General features: G+C 41.0%; 1 protein-coding gene across 2 annotated transcripts in view; it reads right to left on the bottom strand.

Moving 5' to 3' along the window:
• Positions 1–993: 993 nt before the first annotated feature.
• trak1a (trafficking protein, kinesin binding 1a) overlaps positions 994–20656 on the bottom strand; it is a 216031-nt gene continuing 196368 nt past the window's right edge. Inside the window, exons 13-17 of one of the 2 annotated variants that reach the window (XM_052015442.1) lie at positions 17447–17686; positions 16015–16334; positions 11838–12164; positions 8959–9061; positions 994–2981 (exon numbers count right to left, since the gene is read on the bottom strand). In XM_052015442.1, the coding sequence (XP_051871402.1) occupies positions 2186–2981; positions 8959–9061; positions 11838–12164; positions 16015–16334; positions 17447–17686 (1786 nt within the window). In that variant the 3' untranslated portion in view covers positions 994–2185. The remainder of the gene's footprint in view (positions 2982–8958; positions 9062–11837; positions 12165–16014; positions 16335–17446; positions 17687–20656) is intronic. The other variant, XM_052015443.1, reaches the window with a different exon arrangement.

Below are 20656 nucleotides of genomic sequence, written 5' to 3'. Positions count from 1 at the left end.
CATGATACGACAATAGTCAGGCAAGTAAGGGGCAGAATAGCCTCCTCCCGTTTCTATTTTAATCACTTCAGTATTTTCAATAACTCAGTTTTCAGTTCCTGTTGTAGGAAGCATTGGCTGCTTATTGATTTCCAATATATTAAATGTTTTGAATAGAGTTAGAGTCACTCAGCACAGAAACAGGCGCTTCGGCCCACCATGTCCATGCTGACCATCAGGTACCTATTTATACTAATCTCATTTCCCAGCACTGGGTCCATAGTCTACTGTGCCTTGGTGATTCAAGTGCTTGTCTTGATTCTTCTTAAATTCTCTGCCTCCAACACCGCCTCAGGCAGTGTGTTCCAGACTGCAAACACTCTATGGGTGAAAAAATTCCTCCTCAAATCCCCTCTAAGCCTCTTACTCCTCACCCATGTCCTCTACTTTTAGATACTGCTGCCATGCTAAAATCCCACTCTCTCCTCATTTCCTGTGCCCTTAAAATATCTTACCCTGTCTAAACACCATTCTCCTCACTCCCAACACCCTCTACTATCACACCCAGTCCAATCCCACTCTCCCCTCCTTCCCTTCAATATCTTAATTTAATCAAATATACAGCATTGCATTGAATGTACAGCATTGCAACAAGCCAGTCAGTCCAAGCCATTTCATCGAGAACCTTTTGAATATCTCACATCTTTCCTCATTTAACCCTCTATCTCCTTCTCCCTCGACTGCATATCTGGTCTCCCATTAAATATATCTAGACTAATCATTACAACTCCTTCCTCAACAATCCACAATGTTAACACTCTCTGACCAAAGTTATTCCAAAACCCTTTTTGATTTCTTTATGATCTTTTTAGATGGTCACCAGTTTCACTCTTCTCCAAGTGGAATTCTCTGTGCCCATCATTTAACCATGCTCAAATCTTTTTTGCACCTTCTTCAATGAGAATCAAAGATCACTCTTACTTGTATTTCAGTGGAAAATTAGCATACAGCCAGGTAGTTTACACCGATTTATTTCAACTTTTCAGTAGACAAACAGGTGTTGTAACTTCTCATACATTATATCCCAATCTCGTAAGTGTTGAAGTGTTATTATGTCTGAGCGTATACCCTGATTAGTGGAGAAATTCCCCTTCAAGTTGCATGTTTGCTGTTGGCATTTCTCTTTCTTCAATAGACTGATTGGTACACAATGTACAGAACCACTTGTTATCCCTATACATTCACAAATGATCTGTCCTCCGTGTTAACAGTAACTTATATTACCAGCAATGTGAAAACACATTGTATAAAACTGAAACAAAATTTCAGTATTTACTTAAAAACTTTGCACAATATGAAATAATGAGGCATTTAAAACCCATGCAGTTCTTGTCAGTTTCAAAGACGTACACCATAGATGGAGGTTGAGACATCAGTCCCTTCAGTCTGCAAGATGTAAAAAGGAGTCTGCAGATGGTGCATGATGTGCGTGCTGGAAACGTATCTATAACTAACAGTGCTGATGAGAATGTGTTTTTTTTAAAGAAGGTACCCACCACGCCCCTGTGCATCTATTCAAGTAAATATACAAGTCACACAAACACTGGGTTTTGTAATATTTACGAGCGCTAATCTTACTCCATTGCTCACATCTACAGACTATCATTGCTACCATCCTTCGAACTAGGAACTCAGGGTACTGGGAAATGAGGCTGGCAAAACAACATTTCAAGTTAATAGCAAAACCATATGCTTTAAAAATGAAACGAGTTAATCTCTCCTTAAAATACAGTGCATCAGTTAAAACTATCTTCTCCGTTTTGCCAAACGTCCATAACAGCTACACAACAATTACATCACTATGAGCAGCTTCGATAGCACAAAGCAGCTCCAATTCTCTGATTGTACTGCATGGCCAAGTTGTTATAGTTGTACAGTGCAAAATTTGATTAACCTGCCTTGATTAAAAAGTTTTCTGAAAATATCCACTTCAATGTGAGTGTATGTTTTAAACCAGAGTACTTCCTTAATATATACATATGTATAGATAGGACCTTAAATTAAATTATATGCTTACACTGAATTTAGGGCCATAAATCTATGTACATATTATACAAAGTTTGTTCTAATCCTAAGAGGCACTAAGTCAATGTATCAAACACTGAAAGTGAATATATCAGTAGTTGCTCAATACTACAGTTAACCTTCATTGCAGGTCAGTCTGATTGGGTAACTTGGCTCCCATTAGAATTCCTGAAGTCATTGAGGCAGGTCCTTTCATTTGCATGCTGGCTCCCACCATGGTGGGAAAGCTACGGTTCCGCCGGATGCCAGTGTTCAGTTGGAGTCCTCCGATTGCACCTCGGACCACTTGCGAGCCTAACGCAAGGCTGTCACCAACCAGAGTGCCCTGGGCAAAAGCAGTCATCGACCCTTGGCCCCTATTGAGAAGGGGTCCCTTATCCTCACTCATTGAGGAATCTTGCATGGGCGTTACCCCTGGCTGCACGACTTTGGCAATTCCGAGCCTCTTCACCTTGTCGACCAAGTTGATTCTAGAGATGCTCACGTCTGTCTGGCTCTCAGTGTGCTTTGTTAACTTGTCACCTCTCATCTCCTTCAGCATAGAACTGGCTGGCTTGGAGGCCAGGAAAGTGTCATAGTGGCTGGAAGGGCCTTTGAATTCAGGTGATGGGCACAGGGGATGCAATGGTGAATTGGGAGGGGTGGATGGTATAACTGTTGGCTTGGGAGTGTAGAGGTTAGAACTGGTGCCGAGTCCCATTCTGCCCCAGCTGTATGGGTTGTACACAGCTGCCGAGATACCTCGCTCCTTCAGCAACCTCACCAGCCCCAGGGAGGTGCTCATCGTGGTTGTTGCTTCCCGTAGGTTAGTGAAGGATTCTGCCAAGCTCAATCGACGGGGAGTGCACGGGGTGCCAACTGGAGTTGATTTCAGGTTACCCAAATTCCCACAGGCCGGGGCAGGTACAGAGCCAAGGCTGGGGACAGAGAGAACAGAATCTTAAACATCACTGAAACAAGCAGTTAAAAAAAAGGCAGTTCCTATAACACGAATTGTTCAACACAAGCATCTCACACCGAGTGTTTTTTTTTAAAATAGCTGTGTAGGGCTTTTAAAAATCCTCAGAACTAAATGTAGAAATCATCTCAGAAAAGCAGATACATCTCAAACTACACACAGCAAAACTGTTCAAAGAATTACCTGTAACATGGGCTTGCTTCACTCTGAAGGGAATAATTACAAGGCTGTGCGCTTCTGACAAACAGATGTTAGCAACCACAGTGTGTAACGACACAAGAAAGCAAGTCACAGAGTTGCAAAGGCAACATTCAATGTGGTGAATTCGCAGCCTCAGAAAGTGTCAAGTGGAGGGAAGATGAATTTGAGAGAGAAGTATAATCAAAGAAAACTAATCAGGATCAATTTTTAGACATTGCCACAGCTCATGTTAAGTATTAGCTGCAATTGAGGAGTCTTGGCTGTTGAGTCACTGAGGGGTGATAGGATGCAAAATCCTTGGATGGTGGGAAAAAATGGGAGTGCAGGCAGAAAAAAAAATCAGAAGGAAACAAACACTGGCTCAGCAAGACACACAAAAGAACGTTTAATTTTGTCATTGGTGTTTGGGCAATGAATTTTACTTCAGTATTCAAACAACTGAAGGATGATCATCGATGAGGTGTCTGCTGCTTCGGAAGGTTTATGAAAAGCAAAAGAAAGCACTCTTTCACTAACCAATGAACCTTCCTAAAACTTGCTGAATATATGTCTCTTTGCACAAAGTTTGCAACTTTACCAACACAATACCTGTTGGACTGACTGATGTCATTCTTCAACTGGATATGCAACCCATCAGAAAAATAAAAGACAAACAATGTTGTGAGCTTATTATACTTTCTGCTGTCAAAATGAGAATCAACAAATAGACTGGCATTTTAGGCTTTGGGGAATTCCACGGTGATTAAAGAATAGAATCAATGATCTTTAGAAATGTGATCTTTAGAAATGAGCTGAAGGGCTTTACTCCATGCTTCCACTCCTGATATAAACAATCCAATATGAATGATTGATCACAGAATTGTTTCACAAGATTAATATTGCTGGTTAGCACATATACAACGTAGCTAGATTACTATCTTCACCGCTATTTTAAATCTGAATTTGTCATTTTAACTTAGCAATGTTTCACTGATTTAAATTGAAGGAAAGATTTGGGGGCAATGCCAATTTGTAGGTGTTACTACAACTCGAGGTAAGAATAAACTACAACTTAAGTAACCTTTAACTAAAAGAGAAATCAGATTGACAGAGCACTCACAGACTGGAGGAAGGTGGCAGTAATTGTCACAACTAGACGGCTTGGGGTGCTTTGAAAATGAGAATGAGAGTGAGTGGGAGAGTTTTGAGCACCAAGATGCCAACTAGAACAAATAAAGAACAAGCACAAGTACATTTCACCGTGGTGTTAGCAGCTGCACAATTCATGATTACAAAAGACTGACTGGCAGATAATCATCAATTGTAGGTTAATCCAGAATTCCAAGTATTAAAACAAAATCACCCACAAAAAGTACCCCTATGCATAGTGTAGATGTGCTCTATAACAGATGCAAATCCTTTGCAACAAATTCTAATTTAGCAAGCCTCATTTTATTACTTCGACTAGCCTCTTACCAATAATACTACCAGATAAAGTGGCATGGGGTTCATGGATCTGAGGCATACATGGTACAGATAAACCTCTATTGTTGTTAGCTCTAAGCTGGTGGACAAATCATACCACACAGTGGTTATGTCACTGGACTAGTAACCCTGGGGCCCCGGAATATTAACCAGAGAGAAGAATTCAAATCTCTCCACTGCAACTGTGGAATGTACAACCAGTTAACAAAATATATCAGGAATAAAAAGCTAGTCTCAGTAATTGCAATCAGGAAACAACCAAATTGTTGTAAAGCCCTATCTAGTTTATTAACGTCCTTCAGAGGAGGAGGAAGTCTGCTGACCTTATTACCCTGCCCTATACTGCCTGTGACTCCACATTCAGCAATCTGGTTGACATCTAACGAACACCTGTACCATCCCAAAGGAATTAAGTATGTTGCTAAATAACTTTTAATTAAGACCTTCTGGCTGAACAGTAGAAAATATTAAGATAACTATGATTCAGGACTTAAATTTCTTTAAAAAAATGCACAAGAAAATAAAACTGAAATGAAAAAAAAGATACCTTGAGTTCACTGTCAATACTGTCAGAATTATGAATATTCCAACAGTAATTATTTCCACTTGCTTACTGTGCTACTGCAAACCACAAGGAGAAAGAATGATTAAAACTTAAGTTGTAACCCCAAAAAATAAAGCAAAAATAAATTGAAAATCTGATTTCTTCACTTCCAATATAATTTTTCATTATTAGTGATGAGAAAAATCTTTTATTGAACAAATAAACACAAGTTTTTAAGGTTTTTGAACTCCGAATTCATCCAAAAGCAATGAAGTATCTGAGCAGAGGAATGGAACTTTTGGAATTTGCTGTTGGTGTTAGCATCAAGCATTATAGAACTAATAATCCAGAGGCAGAAGTTCAAATCCCACCCTAGAAACTGGGGAAACTTAAATACAGTTTCTTAAGAGGAATAATTTAGAAAAGGTTGTACCAGGAACAGTAGTTGGAGCTTGGTGATATGATGTCATGACAACAACCTTTCCCTCAATGTCAGCAAAACAAAAGAACTGGTCATGGACTTCAGGAAGGGGGGCGGTGCACATGCTCCTGTTTACATCAACGGTGCTGAGGTCGAGAGGGTTGAGAGCTTCAAGTTCCCAGGAGTGAACATCACCAATAGTCTGTCCTAGTCCAACCATCCAGATGCCACAGCCAAGAAAGCTCACCATCACCTCTACTTCCTCAGGAGGATAAAGAAATTTGGCATATCCCCTTTGACCCTCACCAATTTTTAATCGATGCACCATAGAAAGCATCTTATCCAGATGCTTCAGGGCTTGGTATGCCAAATGTTCTACCCGTGACCACGAGAAAACTGCAGAGAGTTGTGGACACAGGTCAGCACATCACGGAAACCCAGCCTCTCCTCCATGGACTCTGTCTATACTTCTCGCTGCCTCGATAAAGCAGCCAGCATAATCAAAGACCCCACCCACCCGGGACATTCTCTCTTCATCCACCTCCCATCGAGCAGAAGAAACAAAAACTTTAAAGTACATACCACCAGGCTCAATGACAGTTTCTGTCCCGCTGATATAAGACTATTGAACGGTTCTCTAGTACGATCAGATGGATTCTTGACCTCAAAATCTACCTTGTTATGACCTTGCACCTTATTGTCTTCCTGCACTGCACTTTCCCTGTGACTGTAACACCTTATTCTGCAGTCTGTTATTGTTTTACCTTGCATTACCTCAATGCACTGTTGTAATGAATTCATCTGTATGAATGGTATGCAAGACGAGTTTTTCATTGTTCCTCAGTGCATGTGACAATAATAAACCAATTTACCAGTTTAGTAACCACAAAACCAGCTGTGTGCCATTAAAAAAAATCCCACTTGATTCATGAATATCTTCCAGAGACAATAACATGGTCTGGCCCATGTGACCCTTAGCTGTACCTTAAAATCACCCAGTAAGCCACTTGATGAGAAGGCAGCTCACAACTACCTTCCTGAAGAATGTTACTGACAGGCAATAAATGCTGGCTTTGTCACAAAGTCCTTGTTAGGTATGCAAGGTAAAACCAATTCTATTCTAGAACAATGTCCTTTAATCCTCTGGTCAAGCGGATACCTCCCTATCTTAGATTGATATTTGAAATTGTATCTGCTGCTTCTCTGGGAAAGACTTCTAAACTTGCACCATCTTCTGAGAAGACATTTCCTAACCTCTCATGAATGCTGGTTCATATTCAAGCAACCTCGTGGAAAAAAATCTACCAGTGTCAATATCAATTTAAAACAAAATTTACATTTGGAAGTTGAACTGGGTGGGAAAATTCATTGGGCAAGGACAAATCATGGTCTACAATCCATGACAGTACTATATGCTTTTCTAGAAAGGTACTGTTGTTGTTTCCAAATGTTAAAACATCAATTTCATGAAATTTTACATCTACAAACAGAAATTCCCAGCAAGGCAAGTCCATTCTTTGCCAATTAACGGAACTTGATTGGCATCTGGTTGGGGGTGAACAGGCAACCAGAAAAACCAGCTGCTGGAGAAACTCAGCAGGTCAGGCAGTCCAGATAAAAGGTTGCGACCCGAAACATCAACTGCCCATTTCCCTCCACAGATGCTGCCTGACCTGCTGAGTTCCTCCAGCATCTTGTTTTTTTTGGCTCCAGATTCCAACATCTGCAGTCTCTGGTCTCCAATCAGAAAGATCAATCTGAGCAAGACGACCAACCAATCCACATGGGTCTTATGCTTCCAGGGTTTAATTGGTGTTCCATCAGACTGTGGGCTAACAAATCAGGAGCAATGAGTATTCTGGGGTTCTGCACCATCATTGGCTTCAAGGATTAGGGAATATTTCCATGGAGTTTTTCTGCAGAATATTAAATAGCTATGGTAGAATCCACAACTGGGTGTCTGTAGTCTGTGCAAGAACAGGCCGGATGAGGTGAAGATCTTTTCCCTGTGGCATTGCTTTCTTATGTTTTACCTTAATTAAAATTAGTTTAATTAATTAGTGGAAAACAGCACACAAGTAACAGATTATTGCAAGTAATTGCAAATTATCCACAACAGACAACATCCATCACCTGGATACTCTGTTAACCAGGTACTTGTAAAACTAGCTCAGCAGAGAGCAACATTCCAGGTCACAATGGAAGGAGATTCATGGCCCAATTCTTCTAGTTTCTTACAGCCAATGATTTTCAGACATTGTCTCCAAATGCACAAACGGACAATAAAACAGAACTATGTTGAACGGCAGGCAACTACTGTTAGATGGAAAGGATTAGAGATGTAGCTGAACACAATTTGGTTAAGTGTGCTAAACCATTCACATTCCAGCATTCCACTGATCTAGTCCGACCGGGCCAGCTTTGGTCACTGGCTGGTACCTCACCCCACTGGTCAATCTTTGCCCTAAAATTCCTCAAGCACGATGACAAACTGCAATTCCGTCATCCACATTCTCTGACCTGTGGGAAACCATTTGCTATTAAGAGCTGTTCACTGCATTTTGCATCAATCCATTGTGTGGTCAAAGACAAAAACAAATTTAATCTGAAGCAAGGGCCAGGTTTTTTTCCATCTTGTTCTACAACAAAATCAAAAGTACAATTTGAAAAAAAAATCTTCATCGTGGTTTTCAACCGAGATTCTGAACGTAATGTAAACTTTGCAATGTATTAACTACAGATGACTGAAGCAATAATAAATGGGCCTGTTCTTTAGAATTCAATTCTGGGCTTAAAATGTCCATATAGTCCTTCAAAAAAAAACCTTACAAAAGTTTTGAAAGTTCTCTTCCTCCCTTGTTTTTGCACCAAAACGACTTAGAAGCAACAATAATTAATGACGTTTTACTCATCTGCACCGAAGTAATCAGAATTCAAAATGGACAGATTTTCGATATGAATGGTATCACGAGTAATGAAGTTAGATCTGGATAGTGGCACTGAGGTAAAAAACGAAAATCAGCCATGATCTTACTGAGCCAAATTACCTACTCCTGCTTTTATTTCTTACGTTCTTACATTCACCTTATTGTTCCTCATTCCGCCCTACTTGGCTCCTTGATTTTTTTTACTTGACCAATGGTAACAACCTTACACGAGGGAGACAAGAAATTATAATGCTGTGGCATCTCTAAGTCACTGCAAAATGGCAAAATTAAATTGTTCCACTCCAAGGGAAGTGAGAAAGGAAAAGACTGACACTGGCTCGTCGCTCTGCTGCTATGTCGAGAACGAGCCCACACTTACCTTGAAGTGACTTGTGCGAGTTCATCGGAGGGGTGAAGGATGCGGCAGGTGGTGAAGGTGAAGGTGGAGCTGGTGTGTGACATACATTTACCGGGATAGTGAACTGAAGGAAAAGGAGAGAGAGAAAAGAACAGCAAAAAACACACACATCAGCAGCAATTGCAGCAATTTGGAAAAGCCAAGAATCAATTATTGATAAAGTGTGACACCAGATTATCCGACCCTTTCCAATTCCAGTCACAGTTCCTGTGCCAAGTGTAAATGTCTGGTAATTCTTATACCACGTTAATACTGGATTTTTTCAACCTTATAGTTTTTCCTGCAGGATCTAAGATCTGCTTAGGTTGGAAAGGGTGGGGAGCAATTTTAAATTTCATCTTGTTTCTATAACATGTCAAACAGGCATGAAACAGCAGGAAAGACCGATTGGTGCACTTGAAACAGGCGGTAGCTGATTAAATTATACCCTGATTACATTAGTTCACTTGGGATCTGATAGACCTTGTGCTCAGGTTACTTCAGAGGCATACTGAAAAAAAGCCAAGACTATAGAGAGCTCCAGTGTCCCAGCACAGAAGAGACAGAACTTCCCCAAAAACACACACCCAAGTGTTGACAGACAGTGAAAAGGGATGGAAGAGAGTGTGCATTAAATGGAAAAACACAGAAAGATGGTGAAAAAACATTGGGGAAGGAAGGACAGTGATATTGAAATGTTGTGGACAGGTATTAATAATAACCAAAGACTAATGCTATGTTGGCTCTTATATCAACAGGATTAGAAGTGCAATGGCGCAGGGAGTAAGCTCCAGTAACACACAGATCTGGGTGGCCCAACCCCACAGCATCTCTCAGCCTCAACCCTGGAGCACTGGGAGCAGCTCTGGGTCCCACTCCTGGAACATCGGACACTGCTCTGAGACTGTACATGTACAGAATGATACCTGGAACCCATGCATTAATTGCAAAGAGAAATTACACAAGCTAGGAATTTATGTTAAGGATTAATTTGATCTAGGTTTTCATGGTATTCAGATGAACTGTTCAGAGAGAACCAGTTTCTGCTGGATGGGAAGACTGGGACCAGAGAGGCAGTCGAAGTGTTGGAGCCAGACCCTCAGGAATGTAGTTCAGAAACTTCTGACACACAGTGGGTGGTAGAGGTTCAGAACTCTCTTTCATAAAAGCCAACTAATGTCAGTTAATTATAAATCTAAATCTGAGATTAGCGGGTTTTAATTAACCAGAATTGGTCAGATACCATCTCACCAAATAGTGGAACAGACTCTAGGGGCTGAATGGCCTTCTCCTGTTCCTCACCCACACTGGAACTTGTTATAACATTATAATAGCTATGAGTTTCTGCTCATTTACAGGATCAAATCAAACTGTTTTTTAAGTAGAGAAGTTCACTTTCTTGATAAATGCCTTTGAATTGTGGTACTGAAGGACTTCAAGGGAGGGGAAATGATAGCTATTCCTTAATTAGAAATCATTCCATTTTAATCTGCTTTTAAATACTGCAGATTTGTCTTGCCAATTTATTTAAAAGCCTTTCTTCCAAATATAGTTTGAACATCCACAGGGTTGAATCTGGCTAAAGAGCTTTTAAGAAACATATTTTACAAAAAATAGTTTATCATTTGCCAAACCAGCCTGTCAACCACGAATGCTTCCAAATCCCACAGGTAATTTTAATGAAAATACATCAAGTACAAAAAAAATGAATCCAGTGTCATTTAAGAAAAAACACACTGAAGAAATCTGCAAATCAGAAAATGTTCAAGGTAATTAAGCTTTACAACAGATGAGAAACAAGCAATCATCTTGAAACTGGGAAAAATTAACAGTGCTCCCTGACTCAACAATCCAAACTAACTCACAATACACAAACTGTAATGCATAGAAACTCTTAAGTTTATATTTTAAAGAAAAACTGGAGGTTGAACTGAAATGCATACATTTTTGACAGATTCTCCCCATTGAGTCCACTTTTACTGACAGAGTTAGTGGGAGGAATTATTCTTCAAGAGGAGAAATTTAACCTGTCAGCCTTCTTTCACCCATTAATTTACCACCCCTTCCTGGTCTGAAGGCAAACTCCAGCACTGGTCTTGATTCCACAGTTGCTGATCAGAGTAATGCAAGTCAGCGTGTGGCTGAATTATATAGCCCAGATATAATTCCTGGATATGTTAATCTTCCTTAGAGCAGCATTGGGAAGATCCCCAAGCTGTGCAAGGGATAGAGTGGGGAAAGAAGTGTGTCAGGGTCATGCCCTGATCACCACTGGGAAAGCTGCAGTGTCACATGCCAATAATAACCATCGCATGCACTGAGAGACATTAAATCCATAGAGCAATGCAGCCACTCAAAGTCAATGCGTTGAGGTTATCAGAGGGCATTTTCTTTTCAGTGAGCATGGAGATGCAAGCTTGCCTCAGTAGTTTCAAGCACCATCTGGTCTCCAAGCAGATACACCTTCTAATTCAAATTTACCACATTTCCAACTCACAATTCACAACTGCTCATTCCTGCCTGAAGCTACCCGTGAGTGAAAACACAACCAACAACATACCAACCCACCCCATAGTGAAAAACTAACCTGATTAAAAAAGGTAGAGGCAGAAAATAAAGGTGAAAGGTAAATAAATTTGTGTTTCAGAAGTGGCCCGAATGAGAACTTTAAATAAGAAAGGTGGGGTGAGGTTTCCAGTTGAAACATGGTTTCTCGGTAACATTTCTGCTTAAATCAGAAACAAGTCTGACAACAGGTCATTTAACAAGACATGACAGTGGATCAGATATAATTCAATGTGAACCAAACATTTAGCGTCCTGTCAAATGGAAATCTCACGTGACAGGAGATGCTGCCTCACCAGAAGCCTCATCACCTTCGGCTGACTCCTGCGGCTCCGCTGCATTTGGTTGACACTGCATCACTAACGTCTCGCTGCGTGATACTGGCACTTTTGCATTCGACCTCTCACCTGAGGTCTCCCTGTGCTGCACCGGGGTTGAGGTAGCGAGACCCCGGAAAGGACGGGTGCCTGGCTCGTCTTCCTCATAGTCTGTCAAATGGTACACTTGCTCAGTGTCCAGCTCCAGTGGTCTGAAGCCCTTGGTGACAACACCTGGCCGGGGGTCCAAAATCCCACCCAGGTTTGGCTGGGCCAGTTGCTGCCAATGGTGCAAGGTTGCTGAACCTGTTAACATAAATACATCAAACACAATGTCATAGGAGGTGGCTGTTAAAAAATTAATTGCAAATCAATAGCATAATTAATCTATTAATAATTGAAGGCAGTGATAGTTAGCAATGCAATGGTGACATCATGCGTTCAGACTAATTGTACTTGAAACACCTTAATTCTCAAGTACAGCACAGTTTTCATTTCATTCAGAGTCTGGGCATTACCCATTCTTTGTTGTCCTCGAGAAGGTGGGGTGAGCTGCCTTGAGTTGTTGCAGTGCTCCCAATGAGCTGTTTATTTTTGGATGTACTGGTTGAGTTACAATGGGTCATTACAGAAGGCAGTTAAAATTTAAGTATGTTGTGTGGGTTGTGGTTAAAATGTAGGGAAGATTGGGCAAATAATCTTTCCCTAAATAACACCAGTGAACCAGATGGATTTTGGTGACAATCAGTGGTTCTACAGTCACTTCTTTTGACACTAGCTGTTCATTCCAGATTGAACCAACCCATTACATTTCACTAAAACAGAACAGAAAACAAACACTTAAGTCTGTGCCACCCTTGCAGTGAAATTCCATAACCTAAAATAGTACACCATCCAAATATTTTCAACCTATAAAGGTGCCAGTCTCAAGTGACATGTTAGAGATGACAAGACTCACTTCAGTTCAGTAATTTACATATTCCATTTTTAATTTTTCACTGACACATGCTCATCAATTCCTCTTTGGTCAAATGCCTTGACGAGATGACATTTTAGATTTACCCTTTTCAGAGTAAAATTAGTTCAAACCATTGATTATATTTCAATGTTAACAATTAAACATGTAAAGAAATGTGTAAATCAAATTAAGGTAACACTTTCCTTTGCAAACAGAAGTCTTCAACCCCTTAAAACCCTACCATTAGAATCTGTTTCAGGCATTTGTCCATCTCCGGATACAGCAGGCACATAATGCACAAATCCAAAAAGAATATTAATCTGCCCTCTTCCTTACCCCATTGCCCAGCTTTTTCTACTCTTATCATGGTGACTCTAATTGCAGTGTCCTTCCCCACAAGTCCCTAAAGAAATGCTGGTGTTTCACTCAAATGGGCAACTCTTGGATGTGAGCCTCAACATTTCCACAGAAAGCCACAGGCCAGCAATGGGGAGTAGGAACCCCTTGCTCATAAAGGTACACAAATTGTAGCACTTTGATTTCTGCCATGGCACAGCGGGGACAAGTTGGGATAAAACAGGGAAAGGACTCCTGGCTTTAATGCTGGCGTGGGTTGATGCATATCAAAGCAATGCACTTAGGACAATGGGAGCTTCCCAAAATCTCTTTACAAAATTCAACCAATTTACACATTAGTAGTGGGCAACAACGAGACTTATATTGTAATTGTACCTGAAGAATGTTGCAACTGTCAAAAGAAAGACAACGTTATATAAACAGAAATCTAGAAGCAGTCACCAACCATCAAAATATCACTACTATACTTTGCACCATTGTTACTTTGGTGCTTGACGCAATATTTATTGTTGTAATTATTATTACCATGTACAATGTTTACTCTGTGAGATTCATGCAAGGAATTTCATTGCATCCTGGTGTTTGTGGCAATAAACCAATCTGAATCTAATAGAAAATAGTATTTTGCCAATTGTTGCCATTTACAAATTAGCTCCCAGTTATCAGAATTCATGCTCAAATGTTCCATTGCAAAGGAAATTCAGTCATCCAAGATTACATAGGTTGCATAAACAATTACTTAGTTTTCTTTTAAATAAATGAACACAAGCTGGTGGTATTAAAGTACACCTCGGGGGAAATCTGTCATCCACTTTCACCATCATACCAAAATGACAAGTGGTGTCAATAGCAAAACTACTGCTCAAGATTCAACTCAGCTAAGCAAAGCTGGTCTCACTTACAAAACGAAGTACAATGGATGCTGAGAATTTGAAGTAAAAAGAGAAAATGACGACTTGAAATGCTGACTCTGTTTCTCTCTGCACAGATGCTGCCTGACCTGCTGAGTATTTCCAACATTTTCTGTTTCTATTTCAGAGGTCTTTTTTTTTGTTGCTCCTATAATTAGTTCACAAACTGATCCAGCTCTCAGCAAGTCTAACTTTGCATCCCATTTACACAGATCTGAATCACTAAAGGACATGTGGTCTTCTAACCCAAGGCAAAAATCCTACAATTCCCATTGATAATGAGGAAAATCTAGATGAAGAACTTAACTTCAGGAGAAGTGGACTTACTTCCCGAGAAACACCATCCTAACCCCGCACAAAAAAAAACTAAACAGCATGATTAAAAAACCCGGCTACAGGAAGCCCAATTAAATGCACCCATACTGAAATCTTGCTCTCTCTCTCTCACACACGCACACACACACACAGACACTCAAGAAAAACAGTGGATGTCCTATAACAGACACTCTATTCTGAGCACTGCCACAGGAAAAGATGCCAGTGATAGAAGAAATTATTTAAAGATGTTCTCAAAGGCCCCCTCAGAAAATGCAGTAAATTCACTAACTCCTGGGAATCGCTAGCTACTCATTGGTCAAAGTGGAAGAAACGATTGGGACTACACTAACTAGGTGTTGGGAGGACACAGAAGCCCAGTGTAATAGTAGAAGGAATGCACCACGTCATAAACAATCCACCCACCTACTTCAAGTATTTCTCACCCCAGTTGTGACAGGTCCCACAATGGTCTCATCAGCCACCTGGGAACCCATGATAACTGTCCAATGTTATGGAAGTGCTGAAATAAAGTTGCCAACATGGCTGTTCAAGTTAAACAAAAAGTTAACGTCAAAATGAGCACTGGGGCATTTGAGAACGGAAAGATTTAAAAAGGGACCTGAGGGCTAACTTCTTCACGCAGTGGGTGGTGATTATATGGAATGAGCTGACAGAGAAAGTAGTTGAGACAGGTACAATAACAACACTTAAAAGACATTTGGATAAGTACACAAATAGGAAAGGTTTAGGAGGGGTATGGGTCAAACATGGGCAAGTGGGACTAGCTTAGGTGGGCACCTTGGTCAGCATGGACCAGTTGGGCCAAAGGGCCTGTTTCCATGCTGTATTACTCTACAACTCTATGACATGCCAGAGCAGTTCATTATTTATCCAGCTCACTAACCTCAGTTGCATATCTTGGTTTTGCAATGTAATTTTAATAAAGAATGAAAACTTCACTCAAAGTTTACAACCAGAAGCAGCAGAAGCCAGTGATAGAAGACAAAACAAACGGAAAGGAAGAATGAAAATCTGAGATAGAAACCAAAGCAGAAGCAGAAATGAAAAGGAAATCTTTATTTGAAACAAGAACGATGAATTAGGGATATCATGTTTCACAAATGAAAGGTAGTTGAAAAAGTTGAAGCAAGTTAAACAAGGTTGTTTCTCTAATAATATTAAAGATAGTTTTGAATTAAATAAACTGAATTAGTAAGATGCAAAAAGGAAATTAAATTGAAAAAAATGGTATGGACTGAGATGCAGAATATTCCTTCGTACTTCACCCATCAAGGACTAAATTTATGAACACGTTAGTTTGTTAATCAAGACTAGTGAGGAGCCCAGAAGAAGCACAACTGGTATTTTAACCAGCGTAGCAAATGAAAATTTTATTAACATGACAATTTTAATTCCCTGCCCCACTATGATACAACTTAACATGAAGAGTCAAAGGCAGGTTTATGTCAGAGGACCTCAAACCAGCACCGGGGCTGGCTATCTCTGAAATAGAAGGAATATTTGGTGCATAGGGCTCCTGACTTTTTATGGTGCATGAGAGACCAGAGAGAGTCAAAGACGAGGACATAAAGAGGACGTTGCCTCGCATCACCTTCCAAGGGCTTTACAATTTGTAGTTTCTCTGGCAGGTATGAGCGACTGCAGAAGGACATTCCTGAAAAGCCAGTGAAATCGGAGATTCCAGAGAGGTTGGTGCCCAAGGACATAATGCTTTCCGTGGGTGTGGCAGAGCCACCTGACAGTTCCCCCTTCTCTGCCAGCTCCTGCAACTTCCTCTCGCGTTCATCCTCAAAAAACTTCCTTTCACACAGGTAGTTCTCCCTGCGGAGGGACAGGCGCCGGAGAGCCGCTTGCAGATCCCTGGAGCCCGGCGTTCCTGGCTGGCCCAGCTTCTTGTGGCCATCCTTGTCCCTGCAAATGGAAGAATAAAGCAAAACCACCAGAGTCAGTATTTCTGCAGGCAGCCAAGCCAGCATCTGCTGGAAGAACCAGGCCCGTTGTTGGAACTCTATACTGTCAGAGGGGCTACCATTTGGATAAGATGCTAAAAGCAAAACACAACCTGCCTAATAGATCTATCTAAAGCATTGTTTTGGAGGGAATTAGGGGCTTGTCCTGGCTCCATTTAACCCTCAAGCAGCATTTCTAAATGCAGATTGTGTACGGACAGGAGGAATCCCAAGGAACAATGGAATTCATTCAACAGCAGCTATCCCAGTCCGGCACTGCACTGGGAAAACCGCGTGGTCCTTGGATGCCTAACAACAGGCACCACTAGTACAACCAAGATCTGCAACCATCAGGAGCATGTTATAGGGAATGCCATCAGCCCTTGCGCCCGACACAGAAATGCTTGAGGTGCCAGGGCGACTCCTATTAATGCAGAACAAACCTGAAATGTCATCAAGTTTCACTCTCAGAAGCAACATCAATTTGTCAGTGGCATTAACATAGTGTGGTGCAATGGAATCTTTGGGGAGGTATCAGTAATGGTGCCATGAAACCGCTGGATTGTCATAATAAACATCATCCTTCAACATCCTTCAGGGGTTTAAACCTGCCAACCTTGCATGCATCCCGTAAATGAATAAATGAAAAAATATCTTCTGGAACAAATAGTAATCTGGTTCTTTCTTCAAAATGATTTGAACAGAAACGATAACATCAAGGTCAGAGCTCAGTTGGATATATTACCTTACAGCACAGCAGTTGGCCTCTTGCCTCTCAGATAATTCCCTGCAGTTCCATCCCCCCACAGTTCCTTGTAAACTATTCTCTTTCACACTTCCATCAACTGCCATCTAATTCTCCCACCACCCACGCAGTAAAGGTAATTTACAGCAGCTAATTAACTTATCAACCCTCACGTCTGTGTGAAGTGGAAGGGAACTAGAACACCCAGAAGAAACCCACACAGTCACAGTGCAAATTCCACACAGACATCACCCAAGGTCAGGATTGAACCGGGGTTGCTGGAGCTGTGAGGCAGCAGCACCACCTGCTGCACCAGTGTGCCCTCTTACCCCATATCAGATGATTCAGTTTCCAGAATGATGCTGTTGGTCTTGTTGTCAATGACAATGTTGGTGACGTCACCTCCATAGTAGCTGGACCGCGGTGTGCTGACACAGCTGGAGAAACCAGAGTTCATCCTTGAGGACTGGTTCGATCCTGGGATGTTCATTGGCGATGGACCTTGCGACCTCTGCTTTACAACCTGGTTCACTGAGCGCACAGTCTCAAACACTCGCTTCTGCTGATGCCTGGAGGAAAGGGTCAAGAATCTCACTTTTTCAAATACCGGTAACAGATGGATATAATGGCAAGATTTGCATCAAGATAGGCCAGTCATCAAGATAATTTTACTCCAATATTTCAATAATATCATTACATGAACCCGGGTACATTAGGAACACAAGAGCTGGAGGCCACCACTCTGCCTAACGCACCAACTCTGACATTCATCAGAATCACACCTGATCTTCTAACACTGGGCCATTTTCTTGCACTCTCTCTCAATTCCATTAAATATCCCAAGATCTAGTGATCTCTGATTTGAATGAGTTCAATCGCTGAACCTCCACAGTTCTCTGGGGCAGAGAATTCCAAAGATTCCCTACCCTCTTTGCGAAAAAAAATATCCTCATCTCAGTCCTAATGGCCAACCCTTTATTCTCAAACTACTCTCCCAGTCCTAAACTCTTCAGTCAGTACTTTGCAATGTCCTAAGATCATCAAAAGCATTATATATTAATCCTTTATGATTTATTAATGACTTAGATGAGGGGGTGGAAGGGTAGGTTAGCAAGTTTGCAGATGACACAAAGATCGGTGCTGTTGTGGATAGTGTGGAGAGCTTACGGAGGGATATTGATAGGATGCAGAGCTGGGCTGACAGGTGGCAGATGGAGTTCAATCCAGAGAAGTGTGAGGTAGTCCACTTTGAAAGGACAAACTCCAAGGCGGAATACAAGGTAAATGGCAGGATTCTGGGCAGTGTGGAGGAGCAGAGGGATCTGGGGGTTCATATCCACAGATCACTGAAAGTCGCCTCACACGTAGACAGGGTAGTTAAGAAAGCTTATGGGATGTTAGCTTTCATAAGTCGTGGGATCGAGTTTAAAAGCCGCAAAGTAATGATGCAGCTTTACAAAACTCTGGTTAGGCCACACTTGGAGTACTGTGTCCCGTTCTGGTCGCCTCATTATAGGAAGGATGTGGAGGCGTTGGAAAGGGTGCAGAGGAGATTTACCAAGATGCTGCCTGGATTAGAGAGTATGGATTATGAGGAGAGACTAAAGGAGGTCGGGCTATACTCATTGGAGAGAAGGAGGATGAGGGGAGACATGATAGAGGTATACAAGATATTAAGAGGAATAGATACAGTGGACAGGGCTCTTTCCCAGGGCACCAATGCTCAAAACAAGAGGACATGGCTTTAAGGTAATGGGTGGGAAGTTCAAGGGAGATGTCAGAGGGATGTTTTTCACCCAGAGAGTGGTTGGTGCATGGAATGCGCTGCCTGGGGTGGTGGTGGAGGCTGATACATTGGTCAAGTTCAAGAGATTGTTAGATAAGCATATGGAGGAATTTAAGATAGAGGGATATGTGGGAGGAAGGGGTTAGATAGTCTTAGGTGTGGTTTGAAGGGCGGCACAACATGGTGAGCCGAAGGGCCTGTATTGTTCTATGGTTCTAATTTTGTTTCTTAGTATAAAAAGGGGCAGAAACTGCACAAACAGTTTTTAAATGCAAAGCCAGACATAAAAATTATAATAAAAGTAATACAGTTGCACCCCTCACACACAGACTTCAGTAACAACGTTAAAGTCATGAATATGAACAATTACATCAAAAGCAGTTCACTTCAATATTTCCAGAACATAACCATGCATCTGTTATATTTAAAGCCTAACATATTTTAATTACTCTCACTGGTTTAAACAACAGTTTTATTCATCACATAGTAAAGGGATTTAAGAAACTCAACCAAATCAGATCTGTCAGAGACATCAAATTCTACTTCATTAAATATTTCAGTTGAGCTTTTTATTCTTGAATAATGCACCAAACCCCATTCTTTCCCACTCTGTGTATTATGTAGACTGGACAAGTTGTAGAAAGCTCCTGGCTAGTATTAATGAAAATTAGTGACCCAAGTTAGTAGAGTCACATACACAGTTCATCTTTCTTCCATATACACTTTTATTTCTAACTAAAAATGACAAACAACATCTGGAACTCTTTTACAATGCTTCTAAAAACAGACCAAAATGGCTTTGTTGATATTAGAAACTGCTCCAGGCTGTGTTCAATGCATTTCCTCTTCTAGCCACACAAAAGATTCTGTTTTGTAGCAGAGAAAATGAAGGCTGAGTTTTATCTACCTGTTTGCCATCACCCGAGCTTTCGCTCCAATAATGCCGCATTCTTGTTTTTGTATCTCTCCTGCACTCCCCTCTATCCTCCAAATCTGCACCCTCCTCCTGTCCTACAAGCCTTCTAGATCTCTGCACTATTCTGAATCTGGCCTACTGCTCTCTCTCCACACAATCACTGCACTGGCAGACATGCATTGGTCTGACACTCACCAAAAAACTCTCTACTTCCATCTTTACACCTCTCTCTTTGTTAAGGGTTTGATTATCTACTGTGATGTGTCTTCCTGTGTTAACATTTTTGTCTGATATCAAAATGTCTTGGCTCATGTCATGAAAGGGGAAGTGATGGCTGTAATTATGCTCTGGAGATGAACAATGGTTTGGTTTGAATCTTCAGGCATTTTTATACTCAGATATCCACTATGCAAATGCAACAATTCTGAAGCCAACCTCAAACGCAACCAGTGTAATGGTGCACAGGACTTAGATTTGGAAGTGTTCGTAACACAGTTTGGTGGCACAGGAAAAACAGGTGGGTGGAGTTTTAGCTTTGGGGGTAATCGGGGATCCAGCCCATGATACAACAAAAACTGCTGATCTCCTCAATATTCTGTTTATCAGTTACACCATGGCTGAGTACAGAGCTTTCCATGAACAAGTGCAATCAGGAAGTACTATAAAACATCACAAAGAGAAAAGTTCCTTTTTTAAAATACCCTGTAATATATTTTAGAACTTGTATCATATTGTAGTTGAATACAATTCGACAATGCACAGAACCATTTTTGGCTTACTGGGGTACAACAGGCAGATTCTTAGTATATTTAAAATATATTCCATTTAAAACTTCAT

Source organism: Pristis pectinata, chromosome 5 (assembly GCF_009764475.1).
Source record: "Pristis pectinata isolate sPriPec2 chromosome 5, sPriPec2.1.pri, whole genome shotgun sequence".
NCBI classification, from domain to species: domain Eukaryota; kingdom Metazoa; phylum Chordata; class Chondrichthyes; order Rhinopristiformes; family Pristidae; genus Pristis; species Pristis pectinata.
Note: the sequence above shows the minus strand (reverse complement) of the source record. Positions and strands in the feature narration are given on the sequence as shown.